We start from the raw sequence: 20,306 nt of genomic DNA on the forward strand, positions 1-20,306 counted from the left end.
GTTGCAAACCGTAGTCTGGCTTTTTTACACCTCCAATTGACTCAAATTATGTCAATTAGCCTATCAGAAGCTTCTAAAGCCATGACATAATTTTCTGGAATTTTCCAAGCGGTTTAAAGGCACAGTCAACTTAGTGTATGTACATTTCTGACCCACTGGAATTGTAATACAGTGAGTTATAAGTGAAATAATCTGTCTGTAAACAATTGTTGGAAAAATGACTTGTGTCATGTACAAAGTAGATGTCCCAACCGACTTGCCAAAACTATAGTTTAACCAAAAATTTGTGGAGTGGTTGAAAAATGAGTTTTAATGACTCCAACCTAAGTGTATTTAAACTTCCGACTTCAACTGTATGCATCTATTGGTCACATAAACTGTACCTTTAACAAAACGAGCCTGACAATAGGCCTCAGGGGCACGTCACGGTCATTTTATACATTCAAATTGTCATTGATAAAATGCAATTGTGTTCGTTGTCTGTAGCTTATGACTGCCCATATCATAACCCCACAGCCAGTATGGAGCACTCTGTTCACAACGTTGACATCAGCAAACCGCTTACCCACACGTCGACACACGTGGTCTGCTGTTGTGAGGCCGGTTGGGCGTACTGCCAAATTCTCTAAAATGACATTGGAGGTGGCGTATGGTAAAAAAATTAACATTCACTTCTCTGGCAACAGCTCTGGTTGATGTTCCTGGAGTTAGCATTCCAATTGCATGCTTCCTCAAAACTTCAGACATCTGTGGCATTGTGTTGTGTGACAAAACTGCCCGTTTTAGAGTGGCCTTTAGTTTTCCCCAGCACAAGGGGCACCTGTGTAATGATCATGCCATTGTTACGTTCCCAAGCAAGAAGGGGGAACTAACAAAGAGTCAGTGACAACAACCAAAACAAACAGGTGGGGTTTTAGGGGGTGTATGTTGACTAGCAACTACAACTGGAACATAAAAGACATTCACCATGAGCACCCAATACATTTGCCAAAGAAGATGCAAACAAAAGAAAAACCCACACCAAACTTAAAGACAGGAAGACAAATAAATGTTTTTCTAGAAATCAAATAGGGCGCGCCAACTAAAGGCATTGACGTGCTCCATCTCTCAAGACATCTAGGTCACTTGGCAAGCCACTCCTAAATAGCACCTGGGCCAGCACAGGTGAAAAACCTTCCCTCTAACGAGACAGCAACCAGCACAGGTGTAACACATACTGACTAACGAGGTGACACCAACCGGTGCACCCTACGTGCTAATGAGCTACACGTGCCAAAGTCCAACCTCAAAACATAAATGGAAAAACCAAAGCCTGTAACTCAGCTTCTTGATATGCCACTCCTGTCAGGTGAATGGATCATCTTGGCAAAGGAGAAAAGCTCACTAACAGGGATGTAAAGAAATTTGTGCACAGAATTTGAGAGAAATAAGGTTTTTGTGCATATCAAACATTTCTGGGATCTGTTATTTCAGCTCATGAAACATGGGACCAACACTTTGCATGTTGTGTTTATATTTTTGTTCACCGAAGAATTCGCTGAACAAATAACAGATGGTTGTCATGTGAAATCCATAGCTTAATGAATTTATTTCAAATTACTGATTTCCTTAAATGAACTGTTACTCAGTAGAATCGTTGAATGTTGTTGCATTTCTATTTTTGTTCTGTAATAGCTTTGCTACATTACATGGGCTTCATGAGCCTGACATGGTTCACCATGCACAGTCTGCTGGAGAGGATGGGTACAATAAAAGTTGTCACATAGACAAGCCCCTCCCACATTGACTGTCAATAAGGTATAAGTCCCTCCCACCCACCCCTATAAAGCCTCTCACGTTGACTGTGTACACTCAGACAAATAGGTAACTACAGCCTTAGAAAAAGCACCCACCCAGGAGAAACTGGAGAGATCTATGCAACTGGCAGCCTCCCAGTGAACCTCCCAGTGAAGTGAATTGTTTTGAGCCTGAGGTAAGTGAAATCTGCCATTTGAATTAGAGAATGTATATATTCTTTCTGACTTGTATCAGATCATTTTGGTTTTCTCTGAAGTCAAGGCAGGAATGTAGGGAGTGCTATCTTTGTTTTCTGTCTTTCTGCAGCAGTACAATTTTCTTATTATATTGTTATTACAGAAGAAGACTGAAGGAGATGACTCGTCACTCTCATCCATGTAGAATGTATGGTATTCCTGAGCACAGAGAAATTAGCCAATACTCAGAACTGTTTTTGTCCAGATATTATATTGGGCAAATTTAATGACCAGGGACTGAAGAGGGTCAGAGTTCACATAACCGGCTTTTTGGACCCTCTTATGTGAGCATGGTATAATCCAGGTATACTTTTGGAGCCAGGAGATCATTCTCACAAGTAGATAAGACTATCTAAATATAAATAATGTTTTTTTTCGTTCCATTCTTATTCACAGGCTCCAGCCAATATGAAAGTGCCTCTTCAAACCATCATCTGTGGGTGTGTTCTAGCCACAGTTCTACCGCTGGTGAAAGGCACCGTTCTACCGCTGGTGAAAGGCACAGTTCTACCGCTGGTGAAAGGCACCGTTCTACCGCTGGTGAAAGGCACCGTTCTACCGCTGGTGAAAGGCACCAAAGTTGACCTCAACACCAACATGAAAAAGAGGTCAGCTGATTGACGAATGACGAACGGTGGCCACCGTCTAATTCTATAAAGTGTACAGGATTATTGGATAGGATGTGTGTTCTGTCTTTGATGTGTCTAGGGGGAAGTATGTTATTTCTGCATTAACCATGCCTTCTCTTCTGTGGTAGATTTAGAGTCTGGTTACAGAGCCGCACAAGAGCAGATTTCCAAAGCAGCTCTGCAGTGGACTCAGGGATCCTCAGTGGACCAGGGCAGAGAGAGGAGACAGACCCCTCACTATTTCATTCCAGGTGTTATTTCAATGATGATCACTCTGGTGTTTAAAAAAAAAAATGTTTTCACTAATATAAAAAGGTCACATTTGAATGGTTTTTGGTCAAGTTCATTTCAGTCAATCTTTAGAAATCTCTATCTCTTCTCTTATCTCATTTTGATCTCTTTCTCTTTCAGGTCCAGAAGATCCATTGTGACCTCAGTGAAAAGACCAGGCTGTTCTCTGGGAACATGCAGCCTGCATGACCTGGCCCATCGGCTACACATCCTCAACAACAAGTTAAAGGTCAACAGAGCCCCGGAGGACAAGATCAGCTCACAGGGTTACGGTCGCCGCCGCAGGTCGCCACAGTCACTCCCACAGCGCTATGCAATGCTAAGTCTCCAAGCAGGCAGAGTGAGACTGGACTGCAGCAGAGAGTGCAGCCAAGGACTCCACCTACAGGCCATCCCTCTCAGACAAACTTGAGATGGGCAGAGAACAGGAAGTGGAGTGTCGATGTAGCGAATGTCATGCACTTTTTTTATGTTTCGGGCTGGCTGAGATATTACTGAGGTCCTATTCCTGCGCATTCCTTTCCTGCGTGGGGAAAAGGATGGACAAGGTCAATGGAGCAGGAAACAAATTTCACGCCACTGGATGGAAGACAGAGAGAGCAAGAAGGGGTGTGTGTGTGTGTGTGTGTGTGGGGGGGGGGCTAAAAATAGTGAGGTGTGTATATTCGTGTTGCAGTGACTTCTGCACTCTCAGAGCTGTGGAACTTGACACGCTTCTGTCTCTTTCCCAGCTCAGGAGACTTTCTCTCACCCCTGTGGCGGCATAGAAAGAGTGGCTTGGTTGAACACTGTTGCCCCAAACCACACCCCTGGACTAGGGCTGGGACTAGAGCTTAACCCTAGACAAGATTGGGGCTGGGACTAGAGCTTAACCCTGAGACTAGAATGGGGCTGGGACTAGAGGTTAATCCCTAGACCAGACTGGGGCTGGGACTAGAGCTTAACCCTGAGACTAGACTGGGGCTGGGACTAGAGGTTAATCCCTAGACCAGACTGGGGCTGGGTCTAGAGGTTAATCCCTAGACTAGACTGGGGCTGGGACTAGGCTTGGACTAGAGCTTAACCCCTTGACTAGACTGGGGCTGGGACTAGAGTTTAACCCCTTGACTAGACTGGGGCTGGGACTAGAGCTTAACCCCTAGACAAGATTGGGGCTGGGACTAGAGCTTAACCCTTGGACTAGGGCTGGGACAGGAGCCTAGCAGGAGAAGAGGAGGACATATAACATGCTCTTGACTGACTCATTTCACATATACCACCAATATCAGTTCAAAACAATATCAGTGGTGGTGAGAGAGACACTGTAACATAAATATTTGGTAAATTAATTATGTATTGTGTACTCATAAAGGATGATCTACTTGAACTTGAGTTTATGTATATAGAGATAACTGCAATGTATATACACAGCAAATTGTTACCAAGTGTTGATTTTTTTCAGTGTAACATTTCTAGTGTTGATTCAGGTGTTAAAGTCACTCTGTAAGTGTTAAGTTAATAACCAGTGTTAAAACAAAACCACGCCCAGCATTATCATATGTCCCAGCATGCTCTATTGCAGGTCGATTTTTAGAATTCGTTTGTTTCAATATCTATGTTTTTGCATGTACATTGATTGATTAATTCATCTTATGCTACTCAAATATAAATAATATACATTTGTCTAAACTAATCAAATCTGTAACTTGGAATTTTTTTACCCATTACTGAAATGGTGGTTTAAAACTATATTTGCCCAAGGGGCTGTAGTTGGTCTTCAACAGGTTTGGGGGGCTGCACTGAAATACTGGTTCAATACTAAACTCAGCAAAAAAAGAAATGTCCCTTTTTCAGGACCCTGTCTTTCAAAGATAATTTGTAAAAATCCAAATAACTTCACAGATCTTCATTGTAAAGGGTTTAAACACTGTTTCCCATGCTTGTTCAATGAACCATAAACAATTAATGAACATGCACCTGTGGAACGGTCGCAAAGACACTAACAGCTTACAGACGGTAGGCAATTAAGGTCACAGTTATGAAAACTTAGGACAATAAAGAGGCTTTGACTCTGAAAAACACCAAAAGAAAGATGCCCAGGGTCCCTGCTCATCTGCGTGAATGTGCCTTAGGCATGCTGCAAGGAGGCATGAGGACTGCAGATGTGGCCAGGGCAATAAATTGCAATGTTCGTACTGTGTGATGCCTAAGACAGCGCTACAGGGAGACAGGACGGACAGCTGATTGTCCTCGCAGTGGCAGACCATGTGTAACAACACCTGCACAGGATCGGTAAGTCCGAACAAAACACCAGGATGTCAACAACACTAGGATGTCAACAACACCAGGATGTCAACAACAACTGCCTGAGTTACACCAGGAACGCACAATCCCTCCATCAGTGCTCAGACTGTCCGCAACAGGCTGAGAGAGGCTGGACTGAGGGCTTGTAGGCCTGTTGTAAGGCAGGTCCTCACCAGACATCACCGGCACAAACCTACCATCGCTGGACCAGACAGGACTGGCAAAAAGTGCTCTTCTCTGACGAGTCGCGGTTTTGTCTCACCAGGGGTGATGGTCGGATTCGCGTTTATCATCGAAGGAATGAGCGTTACACCGAGGCCTGTACTCTGGAGCGGGATCGATTTGGAGGTGGAGGGTCCGTCATGGTCTGGGGCGGTGTGTCACATCTTGTTGTCATTGCAGGCAATCTCAACACTGTGCGTTACAGGGAAGACATCCTTCTCCCTCATGTGGTACCCTTCCTGCAGGCTTATCCTGACATAACCCTCCACAGCATGACAATTCCACCAGCCATACTGCTCGTTGTGTGCATGATTTCCTGCAAGAAAGGAATGTCAGTGTTCTGCCATGGCCAGCAAAGAGCCCGGATCTCAATCCCATTGAGCACGTCTGGGACCTGTTGGATCGGAGGGTGAGGGCTAGGGCCATTCCCCCCAGAAATGTCCAGGAACTTGCAGGTGCCTTGGTGGAAGAGTGGGGTAAAATCTCACAGCAAGAACTGGCAAATCTGGTGCAGTCCATGAGGAGGAGATGTGCTGCAGTAATTAATGCAGCTGGTGGCCACACCAGATACTGACTGTTACTTTTGATTTTGACCCCCCTTTGTTCAGGGACACATTACTCCATTTCTGTTAGTCACGTGTCTGTGGAACTTGTTCAGTTTATGTCTCAGTTGTTGCATTTTGTTATGTTCATACAAATATTTACACATATTAAGTTTGCTGAAAATAAATGCAGTTGACAGTGAGCGGACGTTTATTTTTTTGCTGAGTTTGTGTATACACAAAAGTGTGTGGCGCCCTTTCAAATTAGTAGATTCACCTTTTCAGCCACACCCACTGCTGACAGGTGTATAAAATTGAGCACACTGCCATGCAATCTCCATAGACAAACAATGGCAGTAGAATGTCCTTACTGAAAAGCTCAGTTACTTTCAACATGGCACTGTCATAGAATGTCACCTTTCCAACAAGTCAGTTTGTCAAATTTATGTCCTTCTAGAGCTGCCTTGGTCAACTGTAAGTGCTGTGAATGTGAAGTGGAAACCTCTAGGAGCAACAATGGCTCAGCCGCAAAGCAGTAAGCCACACAAGCTCACAGAACGGGATTGCCGAGTGCTGAAGCGGGTAGCGCGTAAAAATCGTCTGTCCTCGGTTGCAATACTCACTACTGACTTCCAAACTGCCTCTGGAAGCAATATCAGCACAAGAGCTGTTCGTTAGGAGCTTCATGAAATGGGTTTCCATGGCCGAGCAGCCACAAACAAGCCAAAGATCAACATGCGCAATGCCAAGCGTTGGATAGAGTGGTGTAAAGCTCTCCGCCATTGGACTCTGGAGCAGTGGAAACGCGTTCTCTGGAGGGATGAATCACGCTTCACCATCTGGCAGTCCGACGGACGAATCTGGAATGAAATATTCGACGAGCATGTGTCCACATACTTTTGGTCACGTAATGTAGCTGGCTACCTCATTTGGAAAATTTCAGTTGAAACTTTACAAAGTGAGGTCTGGGTATATTTCAATATATAGACTGCAACGTTCACACATCATTACTATCAATAAAGTCAAGAAGTTTGTTTGAATTTCCTGTTTGATGTATGACATGACAACTGCGTCAGAGTTTTGGGCAACCCTTCCCCAGCTTTTGTTCCATGCTGGCTTAAGACCAAGCTAGCCAGTAACTAGCAGTGGTGTAAAGTACTTAACTAAAAATATTTTTAAGTACTACCTAAGTCGTTTTTTGGGGATATCTGTACTTTACTTTACTATTTGTATTTTTTACTCCTTTTACTTCACTACATTCCTTAAGAAAATATTGTACTTTTTACTCCATACATTGTCTTTGACACCCAAAAGTACTCGTTACATTTTGAATGCTCAGCAGGACAGGAAAATAGTCATTCACACACATATCAACCAACCATCCCTGGTCATCCCTACTGCCTCTGATCTGGTGGGCTCACTAAACTATCAACCAACCGTCCCTGGTCCTCCCTACTGCCTCTGATCTGGTGGGCTCACTAAACTATCAACCAACCATCCCTGGTCATCCCTACTGCCTCTGATCTGGTGGGCTCACTAAACTATCAACCAACCGTCCCTGGTCCTCCCTACTGCCTCTGATCTGGTGGGCTCATTAAACTATCAACCAACCATCCCTGGTCATCCCTACTGCCTCTGATCTGGTGGGCTCACTAAACTATCAACCAACCGTCCCTGGTCCTCCCTACTGCCTCTGATCTGGTGGGCTCACTAAACTATCAACCAACCATCCCTGGTCATCCCTACTGCCTCTGATCTGGTGGGCTCACTAAACTATCAACCAACCGTCCCTGGTCCTCCCTACTGCCTCTGATCTGGTGGGCTCACTAAACTATCAACCAACCATCCCTGGTCATCCCTACTGCCTCTGATCTGGTGGACTCACTAAACACACATGCTTTTTTTGCAGTGGTGTAAAGTACTTAAGTAAAAATACTTTAAAGTACTATTTAAGTAGTTTTGGGGGATATCTGTACTTTACTATATATGTTTTTGACTACTTGTACTTTTACTTCACTACATTCCTAAGAAAAGTATGTACTTTTTACTCCATACATTTTCCCTGACACACAAAACTACTAGTTACAATTTGAATGCTTAGCAGTTCAGTAAAAAACAAAAAGGTCAAATTCACACACTTATCAAGAGAACATCCCTGGTCATCCATACTGCCTCTGATCTGGTGGACTCACTAAACTATCAACCAACCGTCCCTGGTCCTCCCTACTGCCTCTGATCTGGTGGGCTCACTAAACTATCAACCAACCATCCCTGGTCATCCCTACTGCCTCTGATCTGGTGGACTCACTAAACACACATGCTTTTTTTGCAGTGGTGTAAAGTACTTAAGTAAAAATACTTTAAAGTACTATTTAAGTAGTTTTGGGGGATATCTGTACTTTACTATATATGTTTTTGACTACTTGTACTTTTACTTCACTAAATTCCTAAGAAAAGTATGTACTTTTTACTCCATACATTTTCCCTGACACACAAAACTACTAGTTACAATTTGAATGCTTAGCAGTTCAGTAAAAAACAAAAAGGTCAAATTCACACACTTATCAAGAGAACATCCCTGGTCATCCATACTGCCTCTGATCTGGTGGACTCACTAAACATACATGTTTCCTTTGTAAATGATGTCTGAGTGTTGGAGTGTGGGCCCGGTTGTCATAAAAAGTAATAAAAAAGGAAATTGTGCCATCTGGTTTGCTGAATGTAATGAATATGATGTAGAGCATTTACTTTTACTCAAGTTTTACACTTAGATACATTTAAAATCTGACACTCAAGTAGTATTTTACTGGGTTACTTTTACTTCAGTCTTTTTAGAGTAAGATATCTTTACTTTTACTCAAGTATGACAATTGAGTACTTTTTACACCTCTGGTTACTAGATAACACCAGACAGATGAAAGGGGAAACATATATGTATCTTTGCCTTGGATGAATAGGGGAAACTTCTAATCATATTTGCTGACTCGCTGCAGTCAAATTTTGGCACCAGAAGACTAGCTACCTAGCTATGTAAACCACGCTCCTCTGTGAACACACCTTCTGCGATGTTGGTTACAAGACAGTACTAATTTAAATTAGGCAAGAGAATAAGACACTACCATTGGTGTAATAAATTTGTATTTTTGTGATGTCACAAAAAGCCCTTTATAATCGCGACTCCTGAATCCAAGTGTTTGAAATGGGAGAGGATATCAGTAACTTTATGATCAAACTTTATCAATGTAGAAGCAACAGTCATTTTATATTTTGGTAATTTTACTTAGATCTGATTTCATCCAAATCCGGTAACAAAAAAAAGCTTTTACTTGCTATGACTGTGAGATGTGGTTGTATAGTTGAATGAACTGACTGTTAGTCACTGCTCAATGAGAAGACACAATTGATAAACAATTGCAAAGAACACTGGGTATTTTTATTGGCTTTGTTTCGGGGGCGGAGCTCATTAGAATAATGCCCTGCATGTTTTGACTTCATATTCAAGCTGAAAATATTGACAATGCCACCAAATTAAAAATGATATGACTTTAGGTTTATGGATATTATAATGTTGCTTAGCTTCACATAAAAATTATATGTGAAAATGTAACTATTGGCACAAATAATTAAACTGCAGTAGTACAGTGCAGAACTGATACAGTCATACAAGTTACAAAATATTTTTTGTCCTATAGCAATCCTAGTGAGAGCCTAAGTGAATACTGTATCTTATCATTAAAATGAAATACTTTACACAATAGGATATGTATTTCATAAGGCCTTATATTGAGGGCCTAGTTTTACCCTAATAGAGTGACCTGAAACTCATCGTTTACAGACCACATCGGGCCTGCAAGTCACACTAAGCAACCTTGCAAAGTGATGTTTAATTCCTGTTGAAATCCAGCTAGAGTTGGTATCGCCAACATTTGGAATTCTTATTCATGCCTGACCTGCATTCAGAATGACTACCAGATTGGGAAGACTAAGACTACCTAAACCAGGGGTGTCAAACACTCCCCCCCTATCTGACTCCCCCCTATCTGAGATAGCTACTGCAACCCTCGTCCTCCACATACAACACCCGTTCTGCCAGTCACATTCTGTTAAAGGTCCCCAAAGCACACATTCCTGGGTCGCTCCTCTTTTCAGTTCACTGCAGCTAGCAACTGGAACGAGCTGCAACAAACACTCAAACTGGACAGTTTTATCTCAATCTCAATCATGGACACCCTTACTGACAGTTGTGGCTGCTTTGTGTGATGTATTGTTGTCTCTATCTTCTTGCCCTTTGTGCTGTTGTCTGTGCCAAATAATGTTTGTGCCATGTTTAACTTATTTATTGAATTTAAACAAATATAATTCTATTGGTTTTTTATTATATTTTTTTGTACCATGTTTTGTTCTGCTACCATGTTGGGCTGCTGCCATGTGTTGCTACCATCTTGTTGTTGTGTTGTGTTGCTACCATGCTGTGTTTTCATGTGTTGCTGCCATGCTATGTTGTTGTCTTAGGTCTCTCTTCATGTAGCGTTGAAGTGTCTCTCTTGTCGTAATGTGTGTTTTGTCCTATATTTATTTTTAATTTTTAATGCCAGCCCCCGTCCCCGCAGGAGGCCTTTTTCCTTTTGGTAGGCCGTCATGATAAATAAGAATTCGTTATTAACTGACTTGCCTAGTTAAATAAAGGTTAAATCAAATAAAAAATAAAAACATATGGCCTGCAGGATCTGGCGTACGGGAGGTCCAAACAGGCCAGCGGGTGATTTGAGTAAAAACTCAATATACTTTCAAATGAATTTAAAAAATCTAAATGGTGTAGAAATGATAATTCAACTATATTCATACAGTTTCTTGACTGTCCAGCTCACTAATAATCACTGTGCACAATCAATGGACCTACATTCATAGAGTTTACCCAGCTAGCACAGTGGATCTGAGCCGATTCCGGCTGAGAGTCGGGGCACCCGGCTGAGAGTCAGACTCGGCCGACGTCATGTGGCCCGAGTCTGGGCAGCCTTCTGTAGTATTACTTATGACTAGGATTGAGCTCGGGCCGATTCCGGTGTGAGTTATCTGTCCCAAATGTATTACTTGATGCTCGGGCCGATTCCAGTGTGAATTATCTGGCCCAAATGTATTAATTGGGGCTCGGGTCGATTCCGGTGTGAGTTATCTGTCCCAAATGTATTACTTGGGGCTCGGGACGATTCCAGTGTGAGTTATCTGTCCCAAATGTAGTATTTGGGGCTCGGGCAGATTCCGGTGTGAGTTATCTGTCCCAAATGTATTACTTGGTGCTCGGGCCGATTCCAGTGAGAATTATCTGGCCCAAATGTATTAATTGGGGCTCGGGCCGATTCCAGTGAGAGTATCTGTCCCAGATGTATATATTACTTGGAGTTCGGGCCGATTCCGGTGAGAGCTATCTGGCACAAATGTATTACTTTCATTATTTCTTTATTTCCTCATTGTTTCTGATCAAAAAATACAATTAACATTTAAATGAAATTCTTTAAGAGTCCTGTGTAGTATTTTAGTATTTTGATACTTTGTGCAAGGCAATTGATAAGCATTAAAAACTTTGAGGATGCAACTTCCCGAGTGGCACACTGGTCTAAGACACTGCATCACAGTGCAAACTGTGTTTTCAGACTTCCGTTTGACATGAGAGAAAAATAAATGTTTCACAAATTTTGAACATTTTTATCAGGGAAAAATATTGTGGGTGATGTTTTAGTCACTCAAAATGCTTTTACATGGGAATCAGAATGACTGTTTGGGACCTTTAACACAGTGTTTTTTAAACAATCAGCTCTTACTTAATCTGCTTTGATTGATTATTAATATAGCTTAAAAAAGAGTCCATATTTCTTACATAAGAACATCTGTAAGAACAAAAATGTTGCCAGTTTAATTGGAACTTGGCTGGGTTGGGTAGGTAACTTTCAAAATGTAATCCATTACTCCCTAACCCTGGAACTTGGTCTAAGGAAAAGAGAGAGCATTCTGTGACATTCAGATAGAGACATGTGACAGAGACTGTGATTTTAGTCAGTCAGCATAGTCGATGAATTGACACAGAACAGTGTGGTCACCACATGCCATTATGTTGTGAATTCTTTTTTTAAATTCTGGAATTAAAAATAAAATAAAAACACAAAGGGGAATTAATTTGCCTTTAATTAATGTTGCCTTTCCAGAAAATAATAATGTGGATGAAATGAAGTTCCTGCTGGAAAAAAAGTTTATTCCCCATTGATATACTTTTAGCGTTCGCTTTAGCCTGCCTTGTGTCCCAGTCGGGCAGGGTTTGCACTGTTGCCACTATTCTATCGATTCCATTGCGCTAGGCAAGTTCAATCAAGCCCAGCTAAAGTATTTGAAATTATGTCAAATGGTATTTGAACCAAGGTCGGATTTTTTAAACCTAGTTAGCACATCAGTTTGGGAGTACACTTACTAACTAGCACATTAGTTAGCAAATCAGTGGCCTTCTGAGTATCTGCGCTGAGATTGCAAGATCGGAAGTTTGATCCCTGGCCGAGTCTTCCCAGACTGTAAAAATAAGACTCGTGCGTTTCTGCTTGACACTTAGCATTAAAGAGGTAGACTGGGGGTAAGGCCCTGTGAAAGACAAGCGTTCTGTGCTCTGTCCAAGGGGTGCTACAGAAACAGCAGATAGGCTCCTGTGAGCCGTTCCAGCTCGTGCAAAGCTACTTACTTTACTTGAGAGTGCACTGAAGGAAATAACACCATCTATGGTAGCAGTGTAGAGGAGCAATATTGTAACATAATCCATGTTTTTCGACCCACAAAATAATACTAGATCAAATTTAGAGATAAGGGGTATATTGTCTGGAAAAATAAGTCAAGGTGTTGGCCTGAAACGGAATTTTCCTCATGATATTATCACCTAATGTTTTTAGAACAATGTTTTCCATAACAAAGGAATAATTGAATTAAAGTCCCAGACGTTGTAATTAAATTATGTGAATGTATATTAGAGCTATTTCAGGGCCTCTTTCAAAATGTGTTACTGCTTTATGCATTCTTACATTCTTACAGGAATGATCCTCCAAAATGCAAAGTATTCTTTATTCATGGTTTCATATTGCACCTTGCTGAGTTTTCACAGGTACTGAGAATGCTATTTACATAATTTTTGGTCATAAAAAAAGGTCAGTTTTGCATGTTGCACAATAACTTATGATTGATTAAACGAAATAAGTAGCCAAATCGTAAAAAAAATATATATGATAATAAAAACATTTGACAGTTCTCAAAAAATTAGACCACACCGGAAATACACCTTCCCAAACATTGTTGTGTAGCTAGCTAACGTTAGCTTACTTGCCTTGAGTGTGCTGTCATGAATGAAATTGAAGCCTTATTCCACCACCTTAGCAGGGAAACTGTGAAGAAGGTAAGAATGAAGGGATCTAATATGTAACGTTAATAATGCTAGCTAATGCCTGTATCTGCTTACTAGACAGTTGTAGCTGTAGCCTTCATTTACGTTCCAGTCATTGGCTGTAGCGAGACTGGCAGTAGTTAGTGTAGCTGGCCAGCAGTGCTAACACTGCTAGCTAACGTTTCTCAGCCGAAAGAGAGAGTAATATTTACACCACTAGCCAGCTTACTGCTGTTAGATGTCAGTGGTTGCATGTACTTTTCTGGTGCACAGCCTATTAACGTCAACCACCACTGAGGGCTAACAATGCTAATAGCTAGCTTCCATGTTGCTATGTGTTGACGTTAGCTAGCTAATTAACTATGTCGCTTGCAAGTTGCATAAGTTAAATTAAAAAATATATAAGAATTTAGCAGACGCTCTTATCCAGAGCGAATGCACACATGTTTGTACTGGTACCCCCTGGAAATCGAACCCACAACCCTGGCGTTGCAAGCGCCATGCTCTACCAACTGAGACACACGAACGTTTTATTTAAAACTAAAGGGAGGTTCAAATAGTGTTCCTTCTGCTGTGCACACGACATTGTTACTGGATGAGGAGGATAAAATATCGACCTCTGTTTTATGAATTTGGATTGTTGAACTGTCACTAAACTGCCACCCTCTCTCCTGTTATAGCCAGGCTATTATGTGGCCTGATAAGTCGGGCCCTGGATGCTCTCATCAGTAGTTTTGAAGATTGGACACAACAATGACATTATAAAGGACACTAACAAAAAGTGAGTGAGTACACAATACGCCTAATTGGTCAATGCTAGAGAAACAACAGTTGTTCTTCCTACACATTCTTTTTGGTTGGGCTAGAAACATGGGCACAATGTATGGCTAAATAGCCTATGTCCACAATTTGACCAAAGCCACTTTATTTTAACAGACACTCTTTTCCTTTCAGTCTTTTCTGTGCTTTCATATTCCCTCTTTCTCTCTGTTTTTTCCTGCAGGGCAGCATGTCTTCAGGTCACCGGCTGCGAGATGTAGAGCAACACCACCCCCTGCTGGATGGAGAGGAGGCTGCAGTGGGTTCCACAGCAGGGGAGGCGGAGCAGGTGTGGTTCATCCAGGACGGCTGTGGCATGGTCTGTGCCTTCATCACCTGGTTCCTGGTGCTCTACGCTGACTTTGTGGTCACCTTTGTCATGCTGCTGCCCTCCAAGAGCTTCTGGTACGCCGTGGTCAACGGCGTGGTCTTCAACTGCCTGGCCGTGCTGGCTCTCACCTCTCACCTGCGCACCATGCTCACCGACCCGGTGAGTGAACCAACCGCTGCAGGGTCGTGCTCATTAGGACAAAACGTAACAAAGGAGTGAAGATGCATTGTAATGTTGGGTGACTTGGAAAAGGGAGTGACTTTGAACGGAGTGCAAGACAGAGCATACAAGAAGTAAAAGAAGCAGTCAGAATGACGAAGGGTAAGTCTGAGGGCACGCTGATGCTCCTGGGCACAGAATAGGAACAATGTGTTGTCCTATTAGCAGTGAAAGAGCTGACTTATTAGTAGTTTCCTTTAAGTTTTGAATGAGTCTGTCCAAACATGTCATTCTGACTGTGTCCATTCTGTCCAACCATGTGTCTTGTTTACAGGGAGCTGTGCCCAAAGGCAACGCCACCAAGAAATACATGGAGAGCCTGAACCTGAAACCAGGAGAGGTCATCTATAAGTGTTCCAAATGCTACAGCATCAAACCTGAGAGAGCCCACCACTGCAGGTGAGGAGGGGACACTTCTGTTGCTTTTATGTATTATTGTTATGCTTTATAGTATCTAAAGTGTTTTCCTGGCTGAGTCACTTGGCTAGGCAAAACCTCCTATTTAGGCCTACTGTATCTGTTGGGTCCTGTTAATTAGGCAAACTTTTGAAATGGAAAACAAAAAGGAACGTTTCTAATTGCAGAAGTCCAGGTAGTCCCTCCCGGTTTCAGCCCCCCCTCCCCGTTTGGTGCCTAATGAACACGACCATGGTGTCGTTTCCCTCCCCTGTAGTATTTGTAAGCGCTGCATCCGTAAGATGGATCACCACTGTCCCTGGGTGAACAACTGTGTCGGAGAGAACAACCAGCGCTTCTTTGTCCTCTTCACTGTGAGTTCCGTCTCAGTTCCACCTTGAAGGTCATGTGCACAATGGAAATACTGAAATGCATCTGTAGTACATCGGTCCAATTAATCAACGTCAATTAATCAGACTTTGTTTTTGTTGCATTGCTGACATCCCTATTTTGTACTGTTGTGTAGTTTTGCATGGAAGCAATGGGTTTGACAGAATGATTAGTGTTTCATCTTTATTTGTGGTGCCTTATCATAAAGGCCTGTAAACCACATTGCTACTGAGTGCTTTTAGCTCTGGCCAGATAGAAGTATGATGATGTATTATTAGGATAGGTTGTGATTGTGTACACTGCTCGTCAATGTGCTTTTGTTGTAGCTTTATGCCTGTGTGCATTGTCAATGCACAATGAATTACTATGAATGTTTTACCATCAATACCAGGATTGGGTAATAGTTCCCTCTCTCTTTGCAGATGTATATAGCGATGATCTCCACCCATGCTCTCGCCCTGAGTGGGTACCAGTTTGTAACCTGCGTCAAGGTCCAGTGGAGTGGTGAGTATCATTATATGATTGCAGATGAGTTTTCTAAATATACTGTTCCCTGTTAAATAGAACTACTTTGACTGTAGGGTGCCCTGTTTAAAAACAGCTACATTGACTTCAATGTGCCCTGTTTAAAGGCACAATTGTGTGTTAACAAAAATATACAGCTTCAAAACTATCATTTTAATCTTGTGGACTATCATTATTCGTTTCTATAGCTCCGTCTATGAATTTGAGAGGGGTTACATTTCTCCAGCCCCATCCCTCACCGTTTATAGCAATCTAATTGGCAGAGCTGTCATTTGTTGATTTTTTAAAATTAATTATTATAATTTCAAATTAAGGATTGCAGCTGCAAATACAACTACATTGAGGTCAGTGTTAATGTTATTATCCTGAATGGTATTTCTGCCCCTCCAGAGTGCAGTGACTTTTCCCCCCCGGTGACGGTGATGCTGATGATCTTCCTCTGCCTGGAGGGCCTCCTCTTCCTCACCTTTACGGCTGTCATGTTTGGCACTCAGGTCCACTCCATCTGCAACGACGAGACGGTGAGGAGGTTAATATAACACTATATGACACTTACCAGACACTGTTGTAATCCTAAGAAACTTTCTGTGCAGTGAGTGGCTACATTTTCAGTTTGATTCCTGTGGGAATTGAACCCACAACCTTAGATATACAATGTACATTAGATGATTTAAGAATTGTTTCCATGTTATACATTACATTCTCAGGTCCAATCCATCTGCAACAAGACGGCGAGGAGCCAAAACACATGGATAGAAAAATAATAGATAGACATTCAGTAGGGCAAAGGCATTACAGAACGCCATTCTACGTCGACTATTTCTATCAACAATGTAGAATGGATAAGATTCTCTATTCTGCATGATTGGGATTTGTTTCTAAATGTCCTGCACCTCTGAACAAGCACGTGGCCATGCTAGTGAAGTCCCAGTGAGGGAAATGGGGCTTATTTACATATGAGACATCAGCCTCCTTCAGAAAACCTGTTGATATTGTAAGGAAGAAGAAACCTAGTTGTGGTGACATTGATGAGACTAGTGACCAATGACCGATGCTAGTTTACCATTGTGGTTATTTGACCTCATTCGCTCTGCTTTATTGAATTCTCACCTGGTGTTGATGTTTACCCCCTCTGTGTGTGTTTTTACCACAGGAGATTGAGCGTCTGAAGAACGAGAAGCCCACGTGGGAGAGGCAGGTTCGCTGGGAGGGCATGAGGAGCGTGTTTGGGGGAAAGCCTTCACTGCTGTGGATCAACCCGTTTGCCGGGCTCCGACTGCGCCGGCTACTCGCCACACGCTCCCGGAAAGCTGGCCCCGAGTTCTCTGTCTGACCTCTCACCTTATCAGCAGTTTCCTACTGTACTGTCTGAGACAATCTGTAGAACCTGACTCAGGAGCTGGCTTTGACATCAGGGTCCTGTTCATTTCAGGCACCAAACGGAAGAAAACGGACTCAAACAGGGAAGGTCCAATAAGAAACGCAAATGTTTGTTTTCTGTTGCAAAATGTTTTCCATCGTGTGCCCTAATGAACACAACCCAGCTACAAGGAAGACTCAAGTTCTATCCAACAGCATGGACAATGGTGCTTCTGAACGTCACGTCTGTATAGGTGACATGGATCAGGACTCAGACTATTGAGAGACCCATAGAAACCTGTTGAAAGATCAAATGAAGGGGCGCTGTAGTTCTTAAACAGACAGACTGAAACACTACATATTGCACAGTTACAGGAAGCCTACAGGGAGGAGGATTCACTTCATCTGTTTATTTATTGATTTATTTTTAAACACACTCATTGTTGTGTTCTTCTCTTCCTGTCGCTCTGGGGGTGTGTGATTGAGTAAAGCCTGATTTATACCTTACCTACAGTACATGCACAATGTAAGATCGCAATTAGCTACTCAAAATGGCGATGTCGTGTACTTGTGTCGACTTACAAATTGCTGGAGTGCGCAGGTCTGCGTTTTTTCTCTACGCAACTAGCAGGATTGCCATTTTGCGTCACTAATTGTAAGTTTTGCATCCTATGTATAAAATGTAGCTAGCTGTACCTCTGGAAAAATGATGTGCTAGAATTGGTGTTAACCACTATATATCCATTCATTTAAAAAAAAAAAAACGACATTTTATGAATATATTGCTGGATATATTGCTTGAGAATCATGTTGTTTTTGCCTAAATGTCGGTTTACATTCTCTGTATTGCATTTTTTTTTTTATACCTTAAAAATACATGTTTACCGCTTGTAGGAGTTAGATGAGTTGGGGTGGGGATGGAGGGGTATGAAATATGAATAATTAATGGTTGCCAGCAAGATGATAGAGAAATACTAGAATCAGCTGTTTGGATTCTGCATGAGGCAATCGCATCAACTTTTAGTAATGTGTCTGACAAATTTGCTGTGACGTGGACAAGGAACTTGTTTCATTAGCCAAAAGTTAGCATTAAACCCTTGGTCATGGTTATTTTAATGGGAAGTATGCTATGATAATTTAACTGTGCTCTGATTTAAAGGTACACTTAGCGATGCACAAAGGCAACCGCAATATCGGTCCAATTTCCACAACTAACCGTGTTGAAGCTCAAGGCTAAACTTCTCTGCTGTTTTGTTCCTGTAGCTACCACGTTGTAGCATCGTGAAGGACACCCGTGGCCACATACTCTGACTTCCTCACAAGTATTCCACTACAGTACACTCCCCTATGTATACAGGGGACTTCCTGTCACGCTGATTGTAAGATGTATGATTCTGAAATTCTGATTAGCCATTATAATTGTATCTTTTTATTTGACATGAAAATGTTTTGAAGACGTGATGGACTGGATAAAGGAATTTGTTAAGACTGATTTTTTTTTTTTTTTATGTTCTGTTTGGAGATGTTATGTACTTCTGTTTTGAAACCTTTCAGTTTTTTCGCAGCTACATTTACTGTGCTCCCATTAAATCAACTTCATTTTTACCTCCTAAAATCCAGATCTATTTGTCCATATTACTGACTAGATAAGAGTGGGAGCCCACTATGCAGCACTTAGAACTGGTGGATGACTTGATGTGCACAGAAAGCTGTATGTGAAGCACTGGTCCCAATTCCCTCCCTTCCTCTTGGTTGTAACCCTTTAATGTTTGCAGATCTGTAAGGTAGAAGCAATATGGTGGAAGCTTCACCTCTACACTGCTGATACCTATCTATGCTACCTGGGGCGGCAGGTAGCCTAGTGGTTAGACCGTTGGACTAGTAACCGAAAGGTTGCGAGATTGAATCCCCGAGCTGACAAGGCAAAAATCTGTTCTGCCCTTGAACAAGGTAGTTAACCCACTGTTCCTAGGCCGTCATTGAAAATAATTTGTTCTTAAGTGACTTGCCTAGTTAAATAAAGGTCAAATAAAAACTGTAAATAAAAATTATTCAGATCTGCTAACATTAAAGGGTCAGGGCTGAGGCGAAGCCTTGAGATGGAATTGGGACTGGGTGTCTCGACACCATATGTGAAGGGATCTGGATTTTCCCATTTCTGAACTCCACCCATCGTAGGGTGAAGTTGCCCTTAGACGCTGACCTTGGGCCAGTTTTGCATTTCCCCCACTAATGTTTAAGGTTAGGTCCTAGATCCTGATCCTAGATCTGTAACCAAGGTAAACTTCACCCCGGACCTATAGTAAAGCAAATGTACAAGTTGTAGTGAATAACTTCTTATCCCACGGGCCATATCCACATATCCACACTGGCAGACAGTAGCTAACTGCACCTCCTCATTCCTATAAAAACTATTTTCTAGAAAACCAGCCATGTTATGTGGGACATCTGTAGTCGTGCTCCTGGCTCTATTGGGTTTGGGGGATCCCTTGGCGGACCCCCCCATCCTGACCTACCAGCGGACCAGGACTTGTTCTGGGGAGTGGACCAGTGTGACTTTGCAGTCGTCCTGCGTGCCTCCGGACTGGAGTGCTTCTTGGTAAGATGCTATTATGGTAAGATGTTATTCCACAGTTTAGTAGTACAATAACAGGATATGTGTGTGTGTGTGTGTGTGTGTGTACAGTTGAAGTTAGAAGTTTACATACACTTAGGTTGGAGTCATTAAAACTCGTTTTTCAACCACTCCACAAATTTATTGTTAACATACTATAGTTTTGGCAAGTCGGTTAGGACATCTACTTTGTGCATGACACAAGTAATTTTTCCAAAAATTGTTTACAGATTATTTCACTT

The 20,306-nt window shown here is 42.2% G+C and overlaps 2 protein-coding genes across 3 annotated transcripts; both read left to right on the plus strand.

The window, feature by feature from the left end:
- The first annotated feature begins 1,870 nt into the window (after nt 1–1,870).
- LOC106584669 (pro-adrenomedullin-like) lies at nt 1,871–3,579 on the plus strand. The gene is made up of 4 exons (XM_014170171.2): nt 1,871–1,972; nt 2,430–2,641; nt 2,791–2,913; nt 3,074–3,579. The coding sequence occupies exons 2-4, from the start codon at nt 2,442–2,444 to the stop codon at nt 3,363–3,365; spliced, it is 615 nt and encodes a 204-aa protein (XP_014025646.1). The 5' UTR covers nt 1,871–1,972; nt 2,430–2,441; the 3' UTR covers nt 3,366–3,579.
- A 9,707-nt stretch (nt 3,580–13,286) lies between these two features.
- LOC106584670 (palmitoyltransferase ZDHHC7) lies at nt 13,287–19,055 on the plus strand. 2 transcript variants are annotated; one of them, XM_014170173.2, is made up of 8 exons: nt 13,287–13,423; nt 14,092–14,192; nt 14,415–14,720; nt 15,055–15,179; nt 15,454–15,550; nt 15,989–16,070; nt 16,482–16,620; nt 17,245–19,055. In XM_014170173.2, the coding sequence occupies exons 3-8, from the start codon at nt 14,421–14,423 to the stop codon at nt 17,258–17,260; spliced, it is 759 nt and encodes a 252-aa protein (XP_014025648.1). In that variant the 5' UTR covers nt 13,287–13,423; nt 14,092–14,192; nt 14,415–14,420; the 3' UTR covers nt 17,261–19,055. The 2 variants fall into 2 exon arrangements, with proteins under 2 accessions (XP_014025648.1, XP_014025647.1); XM_014170172.2 differs by having other exon boundaries at nt 16,482–16,612.
- The last annotated feature ends 1,251 nt before the right edge of the window (nt 19,056–20,306 follow it).

The sequence above is a fragment of the Salmo salar genome, chromosome ssa23, assembly GCF_905237065.1.
Source record: "Salmo salar chromosome ssa23, Ssal_v3.1, whole genome shotgun sequence".
Taxonomy (NCBI): Eukaryota; Metazoa; Chordata; class Actinopteri; order Salmoniformes; family Salmonidae; genus Salmo; species Salmo salar.